This window comes from Dicentrarchus labrax, unplaced genomic scaffold (genome assembly GCF_905237075.1).
Source record: "Dicentrarchus labrax unplaced genomic scaffold, dlabrax2021, whole genome shotgun sequence".
Taxonomy (NCBI): domain Eukaryota; kingdom Metazoa; phylum Chordata; class Actinopteri; family Moronidae; genus Dicentrarchus; species Dicentrarchus labrax.
Genome location: NW_026136718.1, coordinates 21,883,226 through 21,900,459, shown reverse-complemented (window position 1 = coordinate 21,900,459; position 17,234 = coordinate 21,883,226). Strand labels below are relative to the sequence as shown.

The window sequence follows — 17,234 nt, the reverse complement described above, 5'->3', positions numbered from 1 at the left end:
TGAAATGACCGTGCCAGTGACGACTTGTCAAATTCAGCGGATTCGCCATGAAATGCCACTCATAACTTCAGTGTGCAATGTCCAATCTCCAGTGAACTTCATATATTCTGTAACAGTCTCGCCCTGAACACGTCCTCATCACTTCAGCGTACGTGGTCCAATCTCAATGAAACTTCACGTGTGTTACAACAGTCCCGCCCTGAACTTGTCTACATGACAATATTAAGACATAGTGATAGCGCCACCTTCCGGCAACAGGTGGTAAGCGCTGTGTGGCGATTTTGAGCTGATTTACGTGACATTTTCATGTTGTGGTCCCCAAGTGTTACGACGGCACGCGATGCGGCCGCAGCATGCCCCGAGTTGGGTGGGGTGCGAGGTCCCGCTCAACGCTGCTTGCAGCTTTAATTTCATTGTTTATAACTGCTTTGAGTTATTTCTACATAGAAAGCAGAAAAAAGAAAAAAACTTTCCCACGTGTTTAAGTGGACTGTAGATGACGTCCGGATCTCGCGGTAGCTTAACTTCACGTGGCGGCTACTACTATGTGTCACGTGACATTGTTTTGCCTGCGCGGGGCTTGTTCCTGTCTCTCTTTCTGTGGAGTAAAGGTGAAATGGCTAGAAACGAGGAGAAGCAGCAGGGGAGACTGAACAGACTGTGGCTTCAGAAGGAGAGAGAGGGTACGCAGCTCGTAGCCACAACATACACTGTCGTTGAATTAATGTTTGTCCGATAAAAACACTCTGCTGCCTGCACACACAGCTAACTAGCTGTTAGCCGCAGCGATGCTAACTCATAGTTGTTATAGTAACACTGGTTGAAATGAGAAAATCTCTAGAAACTAAGCTCTTCAATGCACCTTGAACTAATGTTTTCTTTCAATGTTTCATGTACAGAGGGACGGCTCAAAGACATACATGAGCGGAGACCCAAGCTGGTAATAAACAACGTTATAATTGTTGTCATTAAAGCTGGTAATAAACAACGTTATAATTGTTGTCATTAAAGCTGGTAATAAACAACGTTATAATTGTTGTCATTAAAGCTGGTAATAAACAACGTTATAATTGTTGTCATTATGTCACTTAACGTTCAGTGCCACTCGGACCAGCTTGTTACAGCCAACATTTGTCTTCACAGTCTACTCTTAATTCAACTTCCTCTGTGAAAAAGTGGATCCCCAGCATCAAGAATGAAATTGAGTATTACTTGCAGGTAAGTGACTTAATGTGTAAAATGGATATTCTAGATCAGTGGTTCCCAACCAATGGGTCGGGACCCCCAGTAGGGGTCGCCAGAGCTTCACAGGGGGTCGCGAGGCCTTCTTGATTTTAAGTTAACTTACAACTTAGAAACAGTAGGTCTATATCTCAGCAATCTGTTCATTTATGTGAAGAAAATTAAATTAAATTGCTATTTTTAAAGTTTTAGATTATTATTTAAGATCTTTAAGAGCTAATAAAACAATGAATGTATGTAGACAGAAAAAGTTTCTAAAAATATCAGGAAAACAGGAAATAATCTGCTCATTCAGATTCATTCATCCGAATTGCTCATTATACACAAACTTTCTGCAGTTTTTGTGTTCATTGTTTAGTTTATCAGTTGTTCCTTACTGTTATTGTTATGCATTGAATATGAAATATACATAAAATATGTCACTTAGTCAGTTTTAACTTAATTATAGTAAAGGGGTCCTTTAAGAAAAAAGGTTGGGAACCGCTGTTCTAGATGGTTTCCAGTGATAATAAACCCCCTGCTTAATGTTTAATGATATCTGTTTTTGTCTTTTCCCTCTTAGCAGTCGCAGCTGTCTCATTACCCAGAGAGGAAGATCGCAGAGTTCCAGCTACACATTGAGGCTTTAGAGAGAGAGTACAAAAGCTTCATCGCCAAACTACGAGTCCTCGACCCCTCCTGTAAACATAACCCATGGACTCCTCGGGCATACTGCAAGAGGAGAGCAGACACACAAGAGTCTCCAAGTATCGGTCAGTGTGTTTGATTAATGTTGTACCTAATGTCATACAGACAGTAAAAACATGTGTTAGCCAACATCGTCCTGTTTGGACTCTCTTTTAAAGAATCATAATCAAGAATCTTTTTAATCAACATAAATATTAGTCAGTATACAGGTGATGGTTGTGTGCCAGGATCACACATTGCAAGTTACCAGAATTACAAGTGGCTTCATGTTTAGCGTAGTTAAATATTCCAATGAAGAGGTAGAAACAAATGGGAACGGGTAATGGGAATGTTGGGAATATTGGATGACAGCAAGATGTGACATTGGCACACACAGAGGGGATATTAGATAACATCTTCAAGCCAGTAAATTAAATTCTTCTCAAAATATCAATTTCAGATTCACTATGTATTTGGATATTTCATTTTTATTGGGCCCTGGTTTTGGGAAATTCTCTTCATTCCGCCAGCAGCTCTGTTCCACCTGATCCTAGAAACTGACCAAAAAACAATTTTTTTTTCTTTTTGGAAATGCAACAATTTGTATTTACAGTAATTTATTTAGAGTTTCCAAGACACGCATGAAGGCAGTAGACTCGTCTGTCAGATAACTGAAGCAGGAGAGCCTTGGGAGTGCATAAAATTGATTAACTATTGGATCCAATGTTTATTGAGAGCACTGTTCGGAGTAGTTTTATGGTTTTATTAATAATCCAGAACTTCAGAGCACTGCCTGTACACAAAATATTTTATATAATATTTTTTTTCCAAATAATTTTGGGAACGTCCAGAAGAAAATACTTATAAGAAAACATTATACAACTGTATAACCTTAATTAATTACTTCTAATGTCCTATTATATGTTTCTGTTTCATTTTGGATGAACTGTTCCTTAAAGACACCAGTCGCCGACATTTCATCTCTTTGTGTATCTTCACTCTCACTTACAGCGAAAAACCCTCGGCCCTATGAGTCGCCTGATAGTAGCAGTCAGTGCAGAGATGGTGAAAGTGAGTGGGCCTGCAGTTGGACAGGATGTCGCAAAACCTCAGAGAGACCTCTCAGCATTTCACAGACCAGGTTTCAAAGCCCCTTCCCCCACATCTCAGGAACCTCAGAGAGAGTCTGTACAGACCAGGACCAGCCCCTCTCCTTCGATCATACAAGGCTGGCGGTGGCCGCTGCTGCGTTCAGGGGGCCGTCCACTCAGACAGGGTCCTCTCAAACACAGAGCCTAGCCAGGGTGCTGCAGTCTGGCCTGCCAAACCTCGTTAACGCTTCATTAAGGAAAACATTTTCAACCCAGAGCACAGACACAGAGAAGGATGACAAGGCAGCAATGGGATGTGTCGTTGGACAGAAAAGCCCCGCCCAAGACCGCAAGTCAGACTGTAAAGCAGCAGAGAGGATACCTGGGAAATCATTCAACACTGGGACAACAGAGGGGAGGACGGGTCATGTCCTGGGACTAGACTGTTATTCTTCTTCTGATGAGGAGTGTGACACATGATGTATTTTGATATAACTATATAAATATAACGCATAACAATGAAATGCTTTATGGATCCTCTCATTGCTTGGTGTTCATTCAGAAGCTTCCTGTGGTGGACGGTCATATGGACAGAAAATTGTTAGCGCAGCATATTAGTATAATGAGGCCTACAATTTCTGTAATATTTAAGATGTGACAGATTTTTGTAAAAAATGCAACTTATTCTTCCCGACACAAGGACTGTGAATCATGATTTGTCATTATGTCATTGAGGGAAACTCAGGTTTGATATTGAATTGAAGCCCCACTTTGAGCTACATAAGGGAAAAGCTATGTTTGCAAGAAAGGCTTGAGTAATCAGAAATTCAATGTAATTTTCAGGCACTACTCTATTTGTGCAATCAGTCATCATGACCACAACTACCTCCATTATGCAACAGAAAGCAGGGAGACTGTGTGAGAAACAGACAGTTATTGGTAGAGATACTTGCTGAGTCAGTGATTCATTTTAGTCTCATTACATTAACTAGAGCAGCAACACTGAACATAGCCTGGTTAGACCCCAAAACCCCACCCTCCCACTTAACCTACTCTGTACTGCCACTGCTGCTGCGAGGACCGCTTTCAGCATGACACTTCTGGGAAACAGACACATCAGCTTGTAGAGTGCAGACACCATGCGCAGTTTTTGGTTAACTTTGACGCAGTTACCCTTTTAGTTAGAGCTCTGAATGCACACTGCAAGGTGTGTTTCCCTTTGCCTCTGCAGGGGCCTGGAGAACCAAAACGAAACTTATACAATAGTGGACGGAGCCGAGGCCTTTGCATTTACCAAAATACACACAAAACCCTAAATTACCATTGCAATTTACAGCAATATACAACACTGACTTAGCTTCACAAAGAAGCTGTTTGCCAAAGTCTTACTGCATGATATGGCACTACAGCAGCCCGCTCAGCTGTACAGCTGGTTATTTCTTGCAACTCCTTTCCAAGGGCATCTTTCTATGCGGTTGGAAAGCTGCCCTTTATCAAAAACTACCAAAGCCCACTTAACAGTGCCAAATAATATTAAACATATCTCTATCTTGATTAAGCTTATGATGTCTGGAAACTGTTGAACCACAATGAAGGAGGAGTGTAATTGCTCTGTATCCTAGGAAACAAACCAAATGTGTCAAAAAAAAGACCACAATGAAATTAGCTCCTCACCAAGCTGTCAGGAAAGCGGTGAGCATGTTCGGCTTTCCTGTAAGCTCATTTCTGAGGTATCGGTTAGGGTTAATTCTCACCCCTGTAAAGTATCGCTGTCTCTCGCTACCAACTTCTTCACAAGCAGCCAGCAGGAAAGCAGACACATATGTTCTTTTCATGTGGCAACAGCATCTTCCCACTAAGAATACGCTATGTGCTATTGAAACTGCTGTATCACTGTTTACTAACACGCTGTGCCTCATAAAGACTAATATGCAACAATAATACATTTGAATAATAAAGCAGTTTTGACCTGTTTGAATACTAAAGATAAATATATATACACTACTCACAAAAAGCTAGGGATATTCGGCTTTCGGATGAAATTTCAGAATGTACATAAAATGCACTATAACCTTTCCAGGTGATCTTCATTTGACCTTCTACTTAAATGCCCTACTTTCATGATATAATATCACTGTAGCATCAACTTTTTACATTTTCCATAAATTTCACCCAAAAGTGGAATATCCCTAACTTTTTGTGAGTAGTGTGTGTGTATATATATATATATATAGTTATTTTTTTTTTTTTTTTTCAGGAGGTGGTCCAGATTTGAAGAGGCACTGTGACACCCCAGAATGAAAGAAGAAATTGCGTTGTGAAACATTAAAAAGTATCTTAGTGGGCCACATGTCAGGTTGTATAGAGTCATCTCAAAAGCTGCAGGTGACTGTATTTGTTATTACTCAGTCTTTTCCTTTTGTGGAATTTGTGAAAAGGTCTCTCACTGTGGATGACATGATGGTGGTGAGTGAGGTTGGGTCAGCTGAAACCTCTTCCTTTAGACATAGCTGCAGTTTTGTAAGGTGTGTAGTCCACAGTGCAAAGACAATGTTGAACTTTAAAAAAAAGCCAAAGTGTAATAAAGTTCTGTAGTTATAAATAAATGCCATGCAGCAGTGCAGATCAGAAGAGAGTGATAGATGGATGGGTAGATAGTTTCTTGTGTGAGTTTATGATAAGTAACTTGTCTGCAGTCCACGGTATGATGTGGGAGGAACCTGTGGGTGGTTAGTCTTGACAGCTGAAGCTTGGTTTTTTAAGTCAGAGGTACAAAAAGTAGACACCTCCTTCGTGCAGAGGCAACAGATGCACAAACCATTTGTCTCACGGCAGGACCTGCACCATGAGCTGTGACCAGAGCTACCCGTTCCCACAGGTGTTCCTTGTGGATGGAGGCGGAGGTCCACAGCACTCTGCCCAGCCACCAAGTCTTGTACCATGCTGGGCCTTCCCGCCTGCCCAGGAGAGGGTGAGGAGCCGTGGGAAGAGCCGGGGCTGTATGGGAGTTAGCCCCGGGGCAGCCCTGGTCGTGCTGATGTTATTCCTGCTTGTGTTTGCGGCCCTGGGATTAGAAGCCTACCAGATCTTCAAAATGCAGAAAGAACTGAGAGAGATTAAAGAGGTAAGGTTCCACTGGGTGTGATGGGCAGAGATGAATTCAGTGAGTCTCTACTGAATTAATCAGCTAATAATGACTATGGAAGTGTGGAAAAGGAATTGAGGTTAAAAACAGATGTGACAGTAGGGTGCAGAATATTAGAAGCAGGTCAAGAAGTATTTAGTGATGACTGAAAAAATAAGTTATAATTGAGCAGTGGATGCCAATAAATAATAATGTCAAGACTAATAGTTTTACTTTGTGTGAAATGCTTGCTTCATGTACGGTTTTAATGGGGCCAACAAAAAAAAGGTGTGACTTCTTGCTCATTTGCTGGGGGGTGTTAGGGAGGTGTAAGGTGGGAGAGTGGAAAACCAAGCTGGAAAGTTAACACAGCACTGCAAAGTTTAATAATTAATTTGATACTTTGCCATCAGTCAACAAGAGTCCATATACCTCAGCTCTGCTCTGACATTTAAAAATGCAAACCAAGGACTAAATCGTTCCATCTGTGGTCACCAGTCCAGTGAGACAGGATATCCTCTCTCTCTCTGACTTGTGCTGAGAGGGCTCGCAGAAGATTGCACCGCTTCTGATGTGTGATGTGGTATTGAGATTCCTCTGTTTCTCTTTTCTTTCACTAAAGGTGAAACCTGAGACGGACTTTAGTGTGCCTCAGAAGCAAATTGGTAAGTGTAAACATGTTTCCCCACGCACAAATTATTCCAAACATAAAGAAAATGTTCCCAATAAAGGAAAAGAGGAGGTGATGTGACTCTAATCTGACGGTTGTTTCAGGTATCTATGAACCTCAGTCAAAAGAAGAAGACAAGGACGACAGACCTGCAGCGCACGTGATAGGTAACCTAACATAATAATAAAAATATAACCCATACTGTGAGATACTCTATTCTACATAACAGGGTTGGCACTAGAGAAATATTCATGGGGTGGCACAAGGGTGGCCTGGAGACTTTAAGGGGTGGCAAACAACAAATATAAATATCTTGGAAAAGCCCACAAATAAGGATATTTCAACTCAAAAACATTACATTATTGTGGCACATTAGAAAAGCGTTGAATAAAAATATCTATCATCATAAATCAATAAATTGTTTTATCTCCCAATCTTCACATATTTTCCCGTTATTTTAACTTAAGCCTGTTTTTTACTGATCAATACATTAAGTCCTGTTCTTTAACACTTAACACTTTAAAAAAAATTTAAATTCATCTTTATGAATGTGTTAACCAAATTGAGGTGGCACCCGTGGTCTCAAAATAGACTGAACGATATAATTTCTGTCCATTTGCAGGGCGTATTGAAAAAGACAGATTCTCCAAGACTTTGCGATGGGAGTCACAGGCTGGTCGGGCGTTCACCTCTGGAGGAGCGGCTTACCGGTTTGAAGATGGCGCTCTGCAAGTCAATGAGACCGGTCTCTATCACGTTTACTCACGAGTGGAGTTGATCTTTAGGGACTGTTCCCCTACATCCTCGTTTGTTCATACAGTGTTTGTGAGGAGAGAAGGGCGTCCCTCACCTCTGACCCTGATGGAGGCCCACAGAGCAGGTTTCTGCTCCAAGCAGCTGGGACACGCCTGGACCACAGAGAGTTACCTCGGCTCTGCCCTGCAGCTGCAGAAATACGACAAAGTCCTTGTGAATGTATCACACCCTATTTATCTTAGCCATGCACATTATGCCAACTTCTTTGGTCTCTACAAGGTCTGAAGAGTTGGGGGTCATTGGCTTTTTTTTTGCTTGTGTATATTAATTTTACTCCACTGAAAGAATGTAAACTGCTGTCTCAGGCAGAATCTTACTCATCACTTTACCCAAATGATTACTATAAGTTGAATGTGATTCCTGTCATATAATAACTGCACTGAATATCATAATATGAAATGGTCTGTAATGTCAAAGCCAAGAGAAATACATGCTTTATTGCCAGCTTTGGTGAAGTGAATTGAAGTGTCCACCCATATACATAAAAAAATATTGTGCCTTTTATACAAGTTGAGAGAGTCAGTTAACACTAATGCAATGATATAGTGGTAGCATCTTTAAAAATATTTATTCTAGTGTGGATCTGATGTCTAAATGTGTGCTTATGAAGTTAAAAGGTGTTAAATGGTGGTTGTTTTTAAGTAAATAAAGAGATAATTTAAGTTGATTTTCATTTTGTGAAACAAGGAAATGTTTTTGGTCATGATTAAATCTGAAAGTGTTGTATTTTTGAGTAGTCTGTCATGCCATAAACACCTACATGAGTTTTGTTCATGACCACTGGAAAGTATTGAGATAAAGACACCTACTCAAATGGGGTTCTCCTCCTGACAATGAAACTGATTTCCATATATTCCACTGAGGTGCAGCAGAAGTCTAACACAGAACCTGATTTGTTTTTTTGTGGATGTAGTTAAACTCTCAAAAGTAGCTCAAATGTCAGGAAGAAAAATACTTTTTCTCCTTGATTAAAAGTTTAATTGAGTTTACAGACCACAAGACAGTGCACTTGCAATGTTGCAGTTTAACACCCTCATTGCACTGTTTCTTTTTCTGTACACCACAAACATTCGTTAGTTGAACGCGAGAAGATGTGCAGGCTGGGCACAGATGGGGGGGGACAAAACAGAAGCTGGTTTGACGTGCGTTTCCTTCCTGTGTGAAAATCGCGAGGGTCCTGCCTGTGTGCAGGTTGATTTTTGTGAAAGAGTCTGTGCTTCTTTTTATTCACGTGATAAACTTTTCATTTAAATGTTCATTTTAGTCTCATGACCTGCGAGGGCTTTAAATTGTATCTTGATGAACTGTGTTTAATGTTGTAATCCTTTGAGACTACACAAATATCCATTTGATAAATAAGTTCACTTGCCTGAGCTTAGTCAGACCATAATATGTGAAAGCCACACTGAATAGGCTTCCTGTTGAAGTTTAATACCACAAAATTAGATCAATAAGATACCTGTACATAGCTGCAAGATATTTGCTGCGGTTTTCACCAAATGTAAGGTAAATAATTTTTGCAAAGCAATCACATAAAGCATCTGAACATGAAATGTAACATAACAACACTGTTGCAACATTTGCATAAAGTTTAATAAAGTAAGTCTCGCAGAAAATCTCTGGGCCATGGCTCATTTTCATAATACGCATAAACATCGATTTGAAACACTGATTCAATGGGTATAGGTTTAAAAAACAACACTGGCATGCCTATGCACAGTCAAATGGTTATTGTTCACCCTGTTCATACTGGCTGTGAAGCAATCCCTCCTTAATACAATGTAAGAGCTCAAGGTCCTTTTTGCGCCAATGTTCAACAAAACTAATATGACAGAATAAAGAGTCTATTTGTACTTTTTAATTTGGAAAAAACTGTAACTTTCTAAGATACCCATAGGCTCTCTACTGAGCCAGTATGGAGAGTAGAAAACAATGACAGCAACCAAATTTGCTTCAATGTACATACACTGATCAGCCATAACATTATGACCACCTGCCTAATATTGGTCCCCCTTTTGCCACCAAAGTACGTGTTGCCCTAAGGTTTCTCAGCAGAACGTTGCCCAAAGCATCAAACAGCCTCCAGCAGCTTGCCTTTGCTCCCCACGTGCATCACTGAGCCTTGGCCGGCAATGACCCTGTCTCCGGTTCACTGCTTTTCCTTCCTTGGACCACTTTTGATAATAATGAAATGATATGGCTGATCTGTGTTTGGGCATGTGAGTATTGTTTTGAGGCACCTTTGAAAGTTTAAACATATCCTTTAAAGTTAGTTCTCTTGTTGTATTCAACGGAAACACAATTCAGAGTTTTTGCCTTGGTAAAATGTCACAAAGCCTCCAGTTATATGGTAGTGGAAAAAGTATGTGGACACCCCTTTCTAGATACATCTGTGTACTCTGGGCCTGGTTTTTGTTCCTGGTTAGTTTCTTAGTTTCAGTTGAAACTACCCAACAATTGGGTTTCAAACTTAAGTATTTCTCTACAACATTAAATATTCCTGATGAAATGAATAACATCAAAGTATTGTTTAACGCTGGTTAGTCTGCTTCACCAGGCCTGCGTGGTTGAGTTTTATCACATTTGGGTGCAGGGACCCAACAACCCACCAACTGTCATCAGATTCTTCATCAAATTCTGTTTTGTGCATTGGAGTACATGACTGAGCTCCACCCACTTGAAACCAGTGAGACGAGCTCAGAAAAAAAAACAGAAATACTGAAATCTCTGATGGAAAACAGGACAAACGTATATCTACACCTTGTCAGAATATAGTCTGTTTGTGTAGGATCTTAGTGACGCATAGTAAGGAGGTGATTGAGAAAATACGCTTTCAAGGCTCTTAAGGGAATCTTAATGCGACATCATACTGTGATGTTTTAGACAAAGAACTTGACTGGTACCTTCACCTGAACACCTGTACTGAGTTCAACCCCATCCAGCACCTAGAACTGGAATGCAGACTTAGAGACGACTTTATCGCTCAGCCACTAATGCTGCAGCCAGGTTGCAACGTGTACTGGAAAGCCTGAAACTAGACGAGTGGAGCAGGCCTGGTGCCGTGGGCTCAAAATGAGCTGTTCAACAGTCACATATGGGTGTAACATATTTTTGTGAGTAAGAGTCTCTCAGATTGACAAGTGACACGTGCTGAGTACCATCTCCACCTTTTCTTTAGCACCATCTATCAAATATTTAATGAACTGCATTCAATACAACTGCAAGGCCACAGCTGTAAGACACAAAGGAAGAAAAAAAGGTTTTATCTGAAAGACCAATTATTCCAACTTCCAACTGTCCTAACCTCTGGCTGTCTTTTATTTAGTATTAAAACACTAAAAGGTTTGACTGAGATCACTGGTATTTTAAGTCAAGATGATGCAGTCCCGTCGTGTTTCAGTGCCGTCTCCTAACAGTACTATTAAAATGCATAAAAGAAGAAGAGTTCCTGTCACATCACATGTCATCTGATTAACAGTGACCAAGAAGTTGTTGTTTATTTTGTGAGAAATGTGTAAAAAGGACCCTTTGAAATCCCACCTGTCACATTTGTATGTACACACTCTAATGCAAAAATATACACCCTTTGAACTGGACTAAATCCTCCTAATGAATGTTCTGATCAGCCATTATTACAGTTTTTCTCAGTCGCTTTGGTGCATTTCTCACATCACTGTTAACATTTGCACAACAGTTAGTTCAACCTCCACAACATTTAGTCTTTTGAGCACATCAGAGCAGCAGTTTCTCATTCCTTCCAACAAATTGCAAATGCTTTTGGACATGCATCAATTGCTTTCATACAACTCTCTGCTGTTTTATAACATTATCATTTGCTTAAGTCATGTCAGTCAAAATTAACTATACTTGTGAATGCTGAATAGTCATTCCATATAAAACTAGTAGTCCTCATTTCATTGCTTGAGACAGTACATACAAAAATGTTGAACCAGTTGTCAAAATCTGTCAAGCCAATTTTTTTTTCCTGAAAATGTCTCCTAAATTGAACAATTTCTCTCAGGTGAACCTCAGCTTCCACTGATGAGAAGGGGTGTGTGAAGCATTAGTTGCAACCAATGATAAGCCACTTCTCTACAATCACTCAGAGCTGAAGCCCATAAACCCCCACTTCACAAGCATATGTGAACCAAGCAGGACATAGTGTGTACCATTTCTACAATGCTGTAACACAGAAATGGAAGGTCAGCCTCATGGAAGAGGGGTGAGGGTGCGGGGAGGAAGGGGAAGGGGACGGGGACAAAACAGGGGAAGAGGAAGAAGAGGCCAAGTACATAGGCGGATTCCTGATGAAATCAGGGCTACAATTGTGGATCATGTTGTCAATCATGGCCTCACAATGGCTGAGGCTGGTCGAAGGGTGCAGCCAAATGTTGGGAGAACCACTGTAAATTCAATTATTCAAACATTTCGTCAGGAGAACAGGTGTGTATAAATGGACAGTAATTGAGCACCAAACAATCTGCACTGCACTACTGTCATTGTGTCATACATGAAGATTGCAATGGGACAAGAACTTGTCACTTTTTTCATTTTACATTTAGACTTACAGCTTTACAGCATCACAGATTTAGTGTATTGTAGTGTACAGTAGTGTTACAGTAAAGATTTGCCATATTTACTGTAATTTTACTCTGCACCACATAGGATTGCAAGACAACCTTGCAGAGGTGGAAGAGGGCCCCTTTTTACTCCGCAACAAGAGCAAGCCATTTGTGCAATGGTGATTGCAAACAATGCCATAAGGTTGAGAGAGATACAGAGTGCTGTTATAGAGGATGACAACGTCTTTGGGAATATTGAATCTGTTTCAATCGCTACAATTGACAGAGTGCTCAGGAGAAATGAAATGCACATGAAACAATTGTACAATGTGCCATTTGAACGGAACAGCGACAGAGTGAAGGAGATCCATCACCAGTATGTACAGGTAAAACATGTATGTGTTCTATGCATACTCTAATGTTCAGTGCTGTAAACTGTTTACTTTGTGTAGTGTCATGCACTACACTTACATGACAGTTCTGTGTATGTGTATTCACAGTGCATACTGTACAATATGTTGTCCAAAATGCATTATGTTACACAGGAAAAGTTGTTGTTTTCTCGCTCCCTCTTCTGTAATAAAGCGTGTACTGGAGCTGTATTCCAGGGAACCGCTGCACCCATTCATATACCTTGATGAGGCGGGTTTCATTCTGGCAAAAGGTAGAAGACGTGGAAGGAATCGCATTGGACAGAGAGCAACCATTGATGTCCCAGGCCAACGAGGAGGGAATATTATTATGTGTGCAGCCATCTCAGAAAACGTCCTCACCCATATCCCTGGTCTTGGTCCATACAACACACAACATCTGCTGACTTTTTTAGACACTCTTTACAGGGACATAATCCCTGAGAATGAGAGGGGTCTAACTGGAGACCATCTGAATAAGCATGCTGTTGTTTGGGATAATGTGCATTTTCACCACTCAGATGTCGTCAGACAGTGGTTTGCAGCACATGATAGGATGCTGGTGGAATATTTCCCTCCCTACTCACCATTCCTAAATCCAATAGAGGATTTTTTTTCTTCCTGGAGGTGGAAGGTATATGACCGGCATCCACATACCCAAATGGCCCTGCTAGTGGCCATGGATGCAGCATGTAATGACATCACAGCAGAGTCCTGCAGAGGGTGGATTCGCCACTCGAGGAGATACTTTCCTCGCTGCATTGCAAGAGATGATATTCGCTGTGATGTAGACGAAACTATGTGGCCAGACAGAGAGAAACGTCTAGATGTGCATGAATGATTTACAGTACTATGTATGTTGTATGTTCAGTTCCAATATGTACTGCAATAATGTTTACCCAAAGGGAGTTTATGTTTGTTGTAAATAAGGTTGTATTTTTTTCTTTTGCACAATGCTGTGAACAAATTAGAATTGCAAAGAGCATATGCAGTAAAAATGTGAAACATACATATTCAGTGTCTTGTACTCAGTTACCTCACTAAATAGAGTAATGTCTAACTTTACTGTAGTGGCTGTGCAAATAGTATATAGTGCTGTCTTGAGCATTTTCAGGTAGTGTCACCAAGATCTGACTTTCTTGCATTGGAAAACATTTACAGAGTAAACTGTCATAATGAAAACATGTCAAAGCCATTTGACTATCTTGTTCATAAACAATGGTGTCATGACTTTTCATCTTGATGACACTGACACTTTCATTGACATGAATATTTGCTTTTGAGGAATGAGCTCTCCATTTTGAGTGACACGCTTTTGCAGGTTATCAACTAAATTTTGCAGTTTGTACTAATTGTTTTGAGAAATGCATTAACTGTTGTGCAAATGTAAATAGTGATGTGAGAAATGCACCAAAGCGACTGAGAAAAACTGTAACCTCTACAGTCAGCACTGCAGACCAGACCTAAATGTCATTTATACCAAGAATTTTAACTTTCTCTGTTCAGCTCAGATCATCTTATTAGATAACTGCTTTTCTGTGTGTTTTGCATGTTTTTTTCACTTTCACAACCTGTTGTTTGAGGAGACACCAGAGAAACAGACTGAAGTTCAGTTGTGACTGTTTTGAGTTTATTCACTGCTCAAAAAAATGAAGGTTCAACATTTCAATCACATCTTGATGAACAAATTGAAAATCTTTACTGATGTACACTGTTCAGAAACAAAATGGTGAAATAATAGTCAGTGGAAACCTAAATGATTAACCCATTGAAGGCTGGTATCAAAATGCCACCGAAAAAAAGGGATACAAATGTTTAATTGCATTCTGGTCCAACTTGCGTGAATTTCATCACGGTAACTCATAATGTGAGTCAGTAGTGTGTGTGTGGCCCCTGTGTGCCTGTATGCACTCCTGTCCAGTCCTGTGGGGGATCTCCTCCCAGGCCTGGATCAGGGTATCAGTGAGCTTCTGGACAGTCTGTGATGGTTCTTGGTGGCGTCAGATGCACCGGTTGGTGAATGCAGCACAGTGCTGGGCTGTGAGCACAGGTCCCAGTAGAGGATGTTTGGCCCTCATGCCACCCTCATGGATCCTGTTTCTGACAGAAACATGCACACCAGTAGCCTGCTGGAGGTCAGTTTGTAGGGCTCTGGCAGTGACCCTCCTGTTCCTCCTGGCACAAAGGAGCAGGTACCGGTCCTGCTGTGGCCCTCCTACGGCCATGTCCAGCTCTCCTTGTGTAAAGTCCGGTCTCCTGGTATCTCCTTCATGCTCTTGAGACCTTGCTGGGAGACATAGCTAACCTTCTTGTGACCACACGTATGGATGTGCCATCCTGGAGTGAGCTGGACTACCTGTGCGACCTGACTGGGCTGCAGGTACCGCCTCATGCTACCAGTAGTGACACTGTGACACTAGAGAAACAGAAAACTAGAGAAGAATCAGGCAGGACTAGGAAATAGCAATTATCTATCACCACTACATGCAAAACCATTCCCTTTTTGGGGGTTGGCTTGCTTTTGCTTCTCCATTGCATCTGTTGTCACTTTCATTAGCACCAAAGCAGGTGAAATTGATTCACAGTCACTTGTGCTTCTGAAATAGACAGATAATATCCCTGAAGTTTAACTGATGTGGTGTTATAGTGGGATGATTGAGTGTTCCCTTCATTTATTTGAGCAGTAAGTCAGATACCACTTCAGCCATAGATTCAATACCAGGCTCAGTCACATGTTTGGTATCACAAAGGGCTTCAGCTGCTACAACCTCACCATACAGTATGATTTGTTCACCATCCAAAATGAGTTTGGCAGGAGTGGAAAATGACTGCACTAATGTTGATGTACGTATCATACTGTACTCCTGTACTGCTAAACAGAAGCACACATGCTGCAGAAAGGAGGACAAATCATATGATAATCTTAAACTTTTCGTACTTTGGTAACCTTCTCTAGATGGTATCAGAAAAGATAGTTTTGTATCTTCAACCAGAGGTGGTCAGAGCTAAGCTCGAAACTAGAGAAATTATTTCAACTGCACATGATGTTCTGTCATATCCTCCTGCTCCTTTACAGTAAACTTACATATCACAGCAGTCTCCCTTTTCTCTATAATAAATATTGGACAGGATAATTTATACCTTCCATATCTCTGTTGGTCTTATATTTAGTATTAAGACACAAAAAGGTTTGACTGAGATCACTGGTATTTTAACGCAAGGTGATGCAGTCCTATCATATTTCAGTCTGCTAACAGTATTTTTAAAATGCATAAAAGATCATCTGATTAACAGTGACCAAGTAGTTGTTGTGTATTTTGTGAGAAACGTGTAAAAAGGAGCTTTTATCTGCCCATCACCTTTGTCATTTTAACTTTTGGACCTTTGAAATTCACTCCTGTCACATTTGTATGTACACACTCTAATGCAAAAATATACAACCTTTGACCTGAACTAAATCCTCCTAATAAATGTTCTGATCAGCCATTATTAACCTCTATAGTCAGCACTGCAGACCAGACCTAAATGTCATTTATACCAAGAATTTAAACTGTCTCTATTCAGCTCAGATCATCTTATTAGATAACTGCTTTTCTGTGTGTTTTGCATGTTTTTTTTCACTTTCACAACCTGTTGTTTGAGGAGACACCAGAGAAACAGACTGAAGTTCAGTTGTAACTGTTTTGTGTTTTTTCACTGCTCAAAAAAATTAAGGTTCAACATTTCAATCACATATTGATGAGCAAAGTATTCAAGTTGGTATCTCCTCCATGCACTAGTGCTAATGTTCCTATCATACTGTACTCCAGTATTGATAAACAGAAGTACACATGCTGCAAAAGGAGGACAAATCATATGTAAATCTAAAACCTTTCCTACTTTGGAAACCTTCACTAATTGGTATCAAAAAAGATCGTTATGCATCTTCAACCAGAGGTGGTCAGAGCTAAGCTCGAAACTAGAGAAACGATGTCACAGAACTGCATGTATGGGACTCACTAATGTTGCACCAAAGCGTCAATTCATCTTTATGCCACCAGAGAGGGCCAAAGTATCATCTATACCTATTACACTCCACCTGGCACATCACCTACACACCAGCACTTGATGAAGGTCCATGCTTGACCCAAAAGCCAAGACAACAAGCACTTAAAATCTTTATACAGGCCAGAAAACAGAAAAAATAGTTAGTTCCTTATGTTGGTTATTTTTTTCCAATTAGTTGTTCAGTCTGTAAAATATCAGAAAATAGTTTAATGCATAATTTCCCCAAGCTCAAGGTATGTCTTCAAATAAAGATATATTTAACAGTTATATAAGGCAGTGATTTTCCAACCTTTTTCCTTAAGGGACCTGTTTTCTATCATTTAGTACACTGACGACCCCTGACTAAGTGACTATTATTTTATTTCACATCATATTCAAAACTCTACAATGAACCCAAATAGTGAACTCAGTAACTGCCAGAAGTTTGGGTAAAATAAATTATTTGGATGAATTTTGAGCAGATTACTTCCTGCTTAGGGAGCTTTTTATACAATTCTCTGTCTGTATTGTGTATTTTTAAAATAATTTGTATTTTAAGGCACACCTGAAACACACTGCTTCTTTGTTTAACATCATGGGAAAGTCAAAAGAAATCAGCCAAGATAT

General features: G+C 40.3%; 2 protein-coding genes across 2 annotated transcripts; both read left to right on the top strand.

Annotated features, from left to right (window-relative positions):
• The first annotated feature begins 520 nt into the window (after window positions 1-520).
• si:dkey-86e18.1 (uncharacterized protein LOC557342 homolog) lies at window positions 521-5,913 on the top strand. Its single transcript, XM_051377211.1, has 6 exons — window positions 521-683; window positions 900-940; window positions 1,144-1,218; window positions 1,805-1,994; window positions 2,920-3,480; window positions 5,257-5,913. Exons 1-5 carry the CDS (start codon window positions 617-619, stop codon window positions 3,477-3,479), a joined length of 933 nt encoding a protein of 310 aa, XP_051233171.1. The 5' UTR covers window positions 521-616; the 3' UTR covers window position 3,480; window positions 5,257-5,913.
• faslg (Fas ligand (TNF superfamily, member 6)) lies at window positions 5,831-8,427 on the top strand. Its single transcript, XM_051377212.1, has 4 exons — window positions 5,831-6,123; window positions 6,746-6,788; window positions 6,898-6,960; window positions 7,416-8,427. The coding sequence occupies exons 1-4, from the start codon at window positions 5,845-5,847 to the stop codon at window positions 7,832-7,834; spliced, it is 804 nt and encodes a 267-aa protein (XP_051233172.1). The 5' UTR covers window positions 5,831-5,844; the 3' UTR covers window positions 7,835-8,427.
• Window positions 8,428-17,234: the final 8,807 nt, after the last annotated feature.

Excerpts from the sequence above, each read along its gene's own strand:
- si:dkey-86e18.1 (XM_051377211.1), top strand. The coding sequence starts at position 617 with ATGGCTAGAAACGAGGAGAAGCAGCAGGGGAGACTGAACAGACTGTGG. Across the intron at positions 941-1,143 it reads ATGAGCGGAGACCCAAGCTG|TCTACTCTTAATTCAACTTC; the intron begins GTAATAAACAAC and ends TTGTCTTCACAG. Across the intron at positions 1,995-2,919 it reads ACAAGAGTCTCCAAGTATCG|CGAAAAACCCTCGGCCCTAT; the intron begins GTCAGTGTGTTT and ends TCTCACTTACAG.
- faslg (XM_051377212.1), top strand. The coding sequence starts at position 5,845 with ATGAGCTGTGACCAGAGCTACCCGTTCCCACAGGTGTTCCTTGTGGAT. Across the intron at positions 6,124-6,745 it reads AACTGAGAGAGATTAAAGAG|GTGAAACCTGAGACGGACTT; the intron begins GTAAGGTTCCAC and ends CTTTCACTAAAG. Across the intron at positions 6,961-7,415 it reads ACCTGCAGCGCACGTGATAG|GGCGTATTGAAAAAGACAGA; the intron begins GTAACCTAACAT and ends GTCCATTTGCAG.